The sequence below is a fragment of the Pseudomyrmex gracilis genome, unplaced genomic scaffold (genome assembly GCF_002006095.1).
Source record: "Pseudomyrmex gracilis isolate BER0280 unplaced genomic scaffold, ASM200609v1 scaffold_17, whole genome shotgun sequence".
Classification (NCBI taxonomy): domain Eukaryota; kingdom Metazoa; phylum Arthropoda; class Insecta; order Hymenoptera; family Formicidae; genus Pseudomyrmex; species Pseudomyrmex gracilis.
The window spans coordinates 1,254,929-1,264,550 of record NW_018020601.1 but is presented as its reverse complement, the minus strand read 5'-3'; the positions used below and the strand labels follow the sequence as shown (position 1 = coordinate 1,264,550).

Genomic DNA, 9,622 nt, shown 5'->3' with positions numbered 1-9,622 from the left:
ATAGTATAACTACTTTACAAAAGTGAACCAATAATTCTATTGGCGGATCCAACGAAAATATTACGGAAATAACCGAATCATAAATAAGCATTGTCTTAAGCACATCTTCCGACTGAATTATATCGTTCTTGAGATGGTTTTAATTAAATAAGACCATCTTCACCGAGACAGTCTTAAGCATTACCTTGAGCTTCCACTATGAATACGGCCTTTAATAAATATTATTTCTATTTTTATATTGCATATCATGATGTAAGTATACAGATGTGCTCGTTCTCGAGCACAAATTCGTCCGGTTCTGCGCAGTTCCCAAGCGCCTCCATTTTTGAATATATCGATACATGATAATCGATACAATATCGATATAATCGTTATACATTAGTCTAAGATTTATAACTTCTAATCATTTATCCGCACGTGTGTCACAATTCTTATATATATATTCGGTAATTAATTTTGTATTTTGATTATCAATTTTGTTAATGTATTTTGGTTATTAATTTTGTTAACGTATTTCGGTTATTAAATTTGGTAATAAATAATAAATGTTGGACAAAACATATAAAACATATAAAATATTATTTCTTACTCGTTATTTGCAAAATAAATGCAGTTTATGACTGCTTATAAAACATTCGATTCGTTTTATCGCTCCAATATGGACGATGTTAGGGAAACTTTCTTATTGGCTGTTGAGAAACTATGTGCAAGAGCACACCTGTATACTTACACCATGATTGCATATATTACATTATATATTTGTATTTTATATTGTATTTTTTATATTGTAGTTTTATATTGTATTTGTATATAAAATAAAACTTAAAAACAAATTTATCTTCTTATGTTGTCTTATATTCTATTGCTTATCGCTATCACTATTCCCTCGCATTGTGCAAGAGGCTTTATATTGAATATTCTATTCTTATATTGAATAGTACTGCGCGCGAAGTATAAATTTGAGTTATCTTATTGGTTTCGCCATATTTTGTCACGACCAATAAGGTAGAAGACAACTGTGACCAGACTCATATTACAGGGACTCTACTTGCATCTAACAATAAGCGCCCCTTAGTGGCGCTCATAGGGAGTAGTTAAGAGCGATCTGGAGCAGTCTTTTATGAAGTAGCGTAGAAAAATTTATTGTTCCATATTATTTCTGCGACATTACTGATTGGAACCTCGCAGTAATTGATCATAACGACGTGCTCGGAAAACGAGCTCGAGGAGTGTAGTGGAACAAAAACACTGATAATGGCTTGATGTGCAAAGAAGAGAAACACTCGTCGAGTTATGCAAAACAACATAAAGACGGAAGCGAGTGTAAAAGGAACAGTTCTGACATAAGTCGCGATTAATGTTACTGTTGTTGTTATTAATGTTGTCATCGTCGTAGTCTTTTCAACTGCTTGAAAACGGAATATAGAGCCTCTATTCTTGTACATACGTGCATACCGACATACACACACATATAACATACATACCCACATACATACATACCCACATACGTACATACCTACATACATACATACAACATATATATACATATATAAATATATATACATACATACATACATACATACATATATATACATATACATATATATTCGTGCATATCGTGAATGGGTAAGGCGTGTTCTCTTCGCTCTTGTTGCTACACACAGCGAGAATCATTTGTGATTATTCATATAAACGCGAAGTGTCATATTTGTGTGTGTGTCTGTGTGTGTGTGTGTGTGTGTGTTGCGCGAGCTCGTGTGAGTGTGAGAGAGCGTGTGTGCGCTCGAACGGCGAGCAGTGGAGCAGTGGTGCGTCAATCGTGCGATTGGCAGCGATGAGCGACGACAGGAGCGAGGAGGATCCGATAATGGACTTCTGGTACAGCAATTGGGAACAGCAGTGCTTCGAAGCGCTCGAATCCGAGCCCGATTACGAGAGTAAGTTGCACAATGAAAAAGAACTCTACTCGCAGCAGATGTGGATGAGCTTCCAAACCACTGCGTCGGCCATCGCCCAGCTATACAAAGGTGATTATATTTAAAGCGACGAAATGTACAAGTTCGTAATTTTCTTTTTTTTTTTTTCGTTTTTTTTCTTACGACGCACAACCCAGTCTTCGATCTGTTTCGATGACATCTAAGCTGTCTTCGTTAATACGCAATCAGCCGCAGCATCCATTTTGTCGTAATATATTCTAAGAACAATCCTTACACAATGTGACTCGTAATAGTTTTATCGCTATTTTTTAGGAATATTGATCACTCGACATCTAAGCTTTTTTTATCTTTTACAGACCGCACATTAGGAGCCTCATTATGGGTTCCCTTTCAGACTGCAGCTGGGACTGTCACGTCGTTATACAAAGGTGTTTATTCCTCTATTTTATGATCTTTATTGTCAACAGGTGTCTCTGTGCAAACCTTCTGCTGTTGTTTTATATGTCGTTTTTTTCTATTCATTTTCTTTTTTTCATTTGTGTCACACAACACATGCCACTGATTTATAATTTTCATTTTACACATATAGCTCTTAATCAATAGTGCACAAAGAGATAGAAATTCCTTTTAATTTTCCATCAGCTGTTTTATTTTGTTTAAGCTCTGAATTGTTGTTCTGTCACTCTATAGGATCTGTTGTTATCAGTTAAATATGTTATAGAAAATTGACAAGTCATTACATCAGCTGATTGTCAGCTGTTGTAAAGTACAGGACCAAGTTTACCATCACGCATAATCAACCAATTATTCCGTTAGGATTGCTCAATCGCATTGGTCAATCGGTCGAATTGGCCAATCACGGTTGACATTTAATCAGCTGATTAATTCAGTTGAAGATAATCAAACTAGCTTATAAACTGATGTTGTTATAATATTATATAAAATATCACATATAGAAATCCTAGAGAAGTATATGAAGATAAAAAAGAATCAAAAGAAAAATTGATGCGTTTAACCTATAGAAAAATATAAAGTTTGTTAGGTTAAGTTACTCGTTATATGACGCATGTTTTATTATCGCAGTGTATCGTAGTGTGACGTATACATATGCGTCATAAATTATTGTAAGATATAAGTATTTCAATAGTGTAAATCACAATAGCGCAATTTTTTTGTGTTAAATTAGATTCAGTAGACTGTATGAGACGGTGCAGTGATCTGGGAGTGGAAATGGGCAAACAAAAACGTAGTAAAGAAATTATGAATTGGGCTAGGAAAAAAAGGCGTATGATTCGCAGAGAGGATCTTCTTGCGTATCTCGCTGGAAAACCTTCTCCATCTCGGTCGCATTCGCATAGGTTTGTCCTTTTTTTCCTTGTTTCTTATAATGAGAAATCTAATTATTAATTTGAATTATTGTCAATGTAAATATAAGATTTGAAGTTGCAAAGAAAAACTGAATAATTGAACCATTTTAACACTTAGAACTATTTAATGTTTTGATCAAAGTTTTGGATGTTTATGTTGCGAAAAAATATGTTATAGAAGTTCTCCTAAACCACGTATGATGGTATGTGGTTCTCCATCGTCACCAAGCCAAGCACCAAGTATGGTTATTGCTCCAGCACCAACAGCAGGCAGCACTCCAGATCCTGAGTTACACACATTTAGAGAAGCCATTGCATTATCCGGTACTTATATATTGACTCCTATAAATTATTAACCCAAGCGATTCTTGAAAATGAGAAAATCTTGTTAACTACTTAATAGAAAAATTTCTAAAAAATTACAAAATATATCAAAACTAATGTTATTTCCTTAGTATAGAATGTTGAATAAAACCCCATGAATTTTCACAGAATTTTTGTAACGTTTTAACCAATAAAGAAATTGCATCAGACATAAATGTCCAGGATTTACAGGATTAGGTTAATATTATCTATAAAATTTAAAATCTTACTGATTCTTATACATTTACTATTTATCATAATAATTTTTATTATATATGCTTTTGCTTGAACTCGCACGTTTTACTTAAAGAGATCAATGTTATCGTATATATATTGAATGTAGACTAAAATTATATTTAATTATATTTCCACAATCAAACGTTTATTTAAGGATCTCCAGTTTCTCGTCGTGGAGGAAGGCAAGCCGAACTGTCGGCTTTTATTAGTAACGAATTGGCTCGACATCATAAACGACCTGCTTCTCATGACGTGGATATGGGATCACCCACGCACAAACGTATGCGCACCACACTGTAACAGCGCGCGATGAGTAAGGTAGCTTTACTCCCTTGCTCCCTGTTAATTAATCGACTCGGTTAATGATTAGCTGACCTCTTCTACAATATAATTCCCAGTCGTATATACTTGTATCAAGAAACAGTAGTGGAATATACTGCCAAATAAACACGTTCGTGTGTATCTCTATGAGTTACTGCTAGTTTCAACTTACATACCGTTTAGAATTGTTTTAGTTTTGTTACATAAAATTGAAAAATCTGGATTAGAAAAAAATCTCTACTTTGTGTATGTGGCTCTTACATGACATACTTTAGAAGTTCTCATATTTGTATTTGTTTGTATATAAGATTTAACGCAAAAATTACAGAAAATGCAAGATCGCACGAACGTGTTTTTAATACAGTTTAAAGTGCCCACATGATGATCGGTCTTATGTGCAAATATTTGTATACAGGACTGTCGTTTTGTCGATTTGTATAAGTCAAGTTATACATCTAAGTTATAAAATCTAGCTAGATTGTGTATAACATTATTCAAACTATTAAGTTTTTATAAAAACATCGATACACGAATCTGTATATCGATTAATAAGATAATTTGTGTGTGTGATACTTGTCAGATAGTTTTTGATTTGTTGCAGCGTAATGAGAGAAATTCTTGATACAACAGATAGACTTTTATTTCAAAACCTCTTAATTTAAATAACTTATTACGTTATGTTAGATAAACAGGAAGAAAGAGTTAAAAAATTGTAAAATATTTATAACACAATTTATTTAAATTATTACTTGTCATAATATGTCATATTGGTTTTATTCTATTGGGGATTGTGTGTAAACAAGTTCCGATTTAATGTGTGATTTTCCTTAATTGTCTCAAATTATTTTATACAATTTTGTTAAGAAAAAGTGGAAGTAATAATAGTACGATGCAAAAAATTTATTTTTATTGTACTTTAAGCTACACTTTTTCGTGTATGTTAATTGTCAAAAAATATTTGTCAAATTTCCTTGTTGAAATATTTCTGAGTATATAAATTTTTTATATCTAAAAATATATCTTTCTGTATAACACATGTATAGAGTGTCCGTCAATTGGTTTAACATCTCTTATAACCAGATAGAAAGAGTAAAACTGAGTTTAAGAATCCTATACCATTTTGCAAAATTCGCAATAGTTACCGAGATCTTAATTAACAGAACTCCGCGAATAAGCATACATTGGGCTGTCTTATGCGCGTTAGACGTGTTGGGGATCTTTGTTAATTAAGATCTCGGTAACTATTGCGAATTTTGCAAAATGGTATAGGACTTTTCGATTCAAGTTTACTCCTTCTACCTGCTTACGAGAGATGTGATGAAATCAATTATCAGACATCTTGTGTACATGTATAATTACACGCACGCACACGCACACGTGTGTGTGTATGTGGGTGTGTAATTCATTGTTTACGTTACTTATAGATTTGTATATTATTTTGTATCAAATTTTTTTGTCATGAAATTAATTCGTATAATTGTTGTATAAATTGTTGTGGTTTTATTATAACGTGCGATCTACTTTTCCCTTTTTTTCTTCTGTCTCACAAACAATGTGTAAAGGAAAAAATTTATAATTACACTAGAAGTTATACACTATAAGATCATTTATAGTGGTTATAATTATAAGATAATGATGTCTTAAGAGGAAACTTATACAAAAATATGATGTTTGTTTAAACATTTAAGTTTTAAATATACAAACTACCACACGTATATATAAAGAACGTGCTAACAAGAAAAAAAATTATGATGAACTAATGAATAGTCCGTAAAGAGATCTCTTGCTTCGAGTCTTGACTAACAAATGATTAAGCAGTGTTTAATATAAAAAATTTTTTAATTAAGAGAAACGCAGAACGAAGAACAGACTAAAACGCAGTCGGATGTACGCAGTCATAATTCGATATCGTATTTGGCAGAAGAAAAGCATGACGCACGATAATATAAACTTTATACTTTGTTCATTCGTATATTATAGACTAGTAAAAGTAAATAAAAACTGTCAAAACAAAAAGGTATCAAACTCCATCTTGGATAAGGTCTATGTCAACGTTGTGGAATGAGAAATTGTGAACCTAGTGTTCTGAACGACGTGACACGTATGTATCTATTGAACTTGTGTAAAACGTAGACGTTGTCAGATAAACGATTGTTCTGTGAACGTACGATCTCGTGCTCTGTACGTATGTATGTTTTTTTACATACGTATATATGTTATGTACTTTTGCATATACAGTAAGATTTCTCTAACTGATGGTGTAAACCGTTGGATGTTTAGGTATGAAAAAGAGAACATGAGTTTTTTATTTTTATTTTTTTTTATGTAGAATACTCGCGACAATGATTACAAAATGTCTTATACACATATGGAAATGGCCGCGTTTGGAAACTTGTGATGTTTCTTGACTATTGGAAGTTAATTGTTGGATTCTAACAGTAAGTGGATTAGAGCGCATAGTACTGTTCAGCAGAAAAATCACAAATGTGGTTGCACTGCAGTTGCACATCCGGCCGAGCGTGGTCAATGTGTACGTGCGTGTGTTTATGTCTATTACAATTTTTTTAATAGAAAATATTTTATAGATAAAATCTTAACGATAATATGTAACTATTCATTCTCGGAGAATGACGGCGAACACCAATTTCAATAATCTTGAAATATGTTAAGGACGTCATTCTGAACAACTTTTCCCTATACATGTTACCGCCGCTCGGCTCTAGTTTTTTCGTTATACACAAAAGAAGTTTCATAAATAAATCCTTTCCAAGAATTCGGCAATATAGGGTGCGTTCGGGGAGCGCGTTATCAGCGCTGTTGCATCATTCTATCTTTATTGCTCATTAGATGTAAAACAAAGATAGAATGACGCAATAGCGCTGATAGCGTGCTGCCCGAACGCAGCCTGGATGCATTCCGATATTTATTGCCAATATTAGTAGCGCCACAAATACCGTTCTAAAATACATAACAGTGAGCCCATAGTAATGTACATTATGCATCGTACGTTCGTGAGTTCGGTTTTTTCGGAGGGGGGTGCAGGGGGAGGGGCAAAGCCTTTCCAGCCTACACGTGTTATACAATCAAAATATTTACTTCTTAAATTGACACAGTATTGGAAAACAAAGTTTTATTTATGAAAGTTCTTTAGTGAATAATTCAAAAACTACAGCCGAGCGGCGGTAACATGTACCCAGCAAACAATTTCTGACTGCGCAGACCTTGACAACAGAAACTGTTTGCAGAAACGCTACAATACGGAAACATGCATTGGTGCTGCCAAAGCTGTTAGCACACAGAGACAAAGGACGCAACATGGTCACCAAACCATATCCTAAAGGGTACAGATAGATATGGATTTGATTTAGAAATGTTGCTGGCGGTTGGCGACAAAATCGCGACATCCCACAATCAAATTGTTTGCTAGGTATAGAGAAAAGTTGTTCAGAATGACGTCCTTAACATTTCATTGAAATCGGTGAGGAGAAACACTTTGTATATAATTACCATTGTTTCTACTTAATATGTCTGACACATTGCTTTTACTGGAATTTTTAAATATGTTTTGATCGCAAGTAATAAAACTTATAACCTGCACTTGTCAAATTTGTATTAAAGGTAGATTCAAATGCAAGATTTATTCTCGCTGTTTATTCGTTTGCGATACTTGCTTTGATCATTCCTCCTGAAAATCATGTAGAAACTCTTCAACATTTTTCTATTTGGTTCTTCATAGACGATTCGAGCGTCATTCGTAAGAGGAGAAAAACTGTTGTTCAGTTGTAAATATATCATACAATAATATAACGATATAGATAGATATAGAAACAAAAAGTATCGCTTACATTATATTATCACTACTAGTATTGACTTCTACACGATAGCTTTAATAATGATATTTATCGTGCGATTGACAGGTAATAAAAATGCAAGGACTACTTTATCAATTGCACTCTTTTGACCGAGATCGATGGTGCTAGAGTCCGACCCTTTTTTCCCAAAGTCTCGTATCAAGTCAGAACACACAACTGTGGAGAATTTATTTTTCACTAACAGATCGTTTACAAGTCAACTGTACATGCGAAACGAACAGTCAGAAAAATGAATGATATTCTCATTAACGATGTAAAAACAAAAATTATTATTCGAAGAATTTGTACATTTGCATCGTTAACACGTTTCTTTTCTGCTGTTCATTTCGAACTATATCTATCCTCGATGTAAATGTTCGTTCTTTCTGTCACTAAGACAGAGAAAAACAACGCACATTACTGCGGGATATATCATGGGTGTGAAGATGCCATATACTTAGGTATGTATAGAGGAGTACACTATATCATATGGTTCCAAGGGAATATTTCTCGGAATATTATCTTCCGGCTGCTCCTACCACTGCGGTCCGCTGGCAGAGACCGAAGGAGAACGGCGCGCGGTAGTAAGACCAGCTAGAGGAGAAATTTTCGAGAAATATTTCCCTTAGAGCCGCACGATATGATGCGCTTATCTGTAGACTTACACTACATATAATACATACAGAGTGTCCGACAAGTGGTTTAACATGTCTCGTAGGCAGATAGAAGGAGTAAAACTGAATTGAAAAGTCTTATATACCATTTTGCGAGATTCGCAATAATTACTAAGATATCTTAATTAACAAAGATTCGCGAATATATATTGCGTATGCATCAAGCTGTCTTACGTGCGATGAAGAAGAAATTCGTACTACTGTTTATAATTGAATTATGAACGAGAGTACAAGTTTCCTATTTTCCAACTTTTACGACATTGGCATAAGTTAACTGTTACAGCTATTATAAGCCAACCCTTACTCGTTCTACTTGCCTACGAGAGATGTTAAACTTAATTGTCAGAAACCTTGTATATCGAAGGCGCACGATTCTACAGAGATTGATAAAATTTTATTTCTGTTTCATGTGATACGTCTCCTGATTGCACAATGGAAATGTCTATTCTTTCTTTACTGCTACCTACAGTGCTCACTTGAGAGAAACATCCATCGAGTTATTCTATAAAGACAGAGCTTCTTGTACACTCTTTTATTTTTTTATTCTTTTTCCTCACGATTAGTTACTCTCAAATGAATACTGAGAAACAATTCTATGTTCTTTTTCGAGCAAGCAAGTTGTTCGTACGCCGGTATATCTAGCATTTTCCAATATTGTGTAACAATTATTTGTACACGCGGAATGAAGTATAGACAAAAATTTTTCCACACATGCGCGAAGCTCTTTTTTCTCTCGTGAAAGAGTTCGCGTCGGAAAAGTTTACGCAGGCCATTGTAAGGTCGTATGTGTGCGTATACATGAACTGTGAAGAATATGCAGTGCGTCGAGCCACAAATGTGGAATTAAAAGTGTTTTCTTTTATTGATTAAGA

General features: G+C 34.0%; 1 protein-coding gene across 3 annotated transcripts; it reads left to right on the top strand.

The window, feature by feature from the left end:
- Positions 1-1,550: 1,550 nt before the first annotated feature.
- Positions 1,551-7,381, top strand: LOC109864155 (UPF0472 protein C16orf72 homolog). 3 transcript variants are annotated; one of them, XM_020445105.1, is made up of 5 exons: positions 1,551-2,027; positions 2,294-2,365; positions 3,124-3,295; positions 3,486-3,628; positions 4,059-7,381. In XM_020445105.1, the coding sequence occupies exons 1-5, from the start codon at positions 1,835-1,837 to the stop codon at positions 4,202-4,204; spliced, it is 726 nt and encodes a 241-aa protein (XP_020300694.1). In that variant the 5' UTR covers positions 1,551-1,834; the 3' UTR covers positions 4,205-7,381. The 3 variants fall into 3 exon arrangements, with proteins under 3 accessions (XP_020300694.1, XP_020300693.1, XP_020300695.1); XM_020445104.1 differs by having other exon boundaries at positions 3,483-3,628; XM_020445106.1 differs by lacking the exon at positions 1,551-2,027 and adding an exon at positions 2,064-2,184 and having other exon boundaries at positions 3,483-3,628.
- The last annotated feature ends 2,241 nt before the right edge of the window (positions 7,382-9,622 follow it).

Excerpts from the sequence above, each read along its gene's own strand:
- LOC109864155 (XM_020445104.1), top strand. The coding sequence starts at position 1,835 with ATGAGCGACGACAGGAGCGAGGAGGATCCGATAATGGACTTCTGGTAC. Across the intron at positions 2,366-3,123 it reads TGTCACGTCGTTATACAAAG|ATTCAGTAGACTGTATGAGA; the intron begins GTGTTTATTCCT and ends GTGTTAAATTAG. Across the intron at positions 3,296-3,482 it reads TCTCGGTCGCATTCGCATAG|AAGTTCTCCTAAACCACGTA; the intron begins GTTTGTCCTTTT and ends AATATGTTATAG.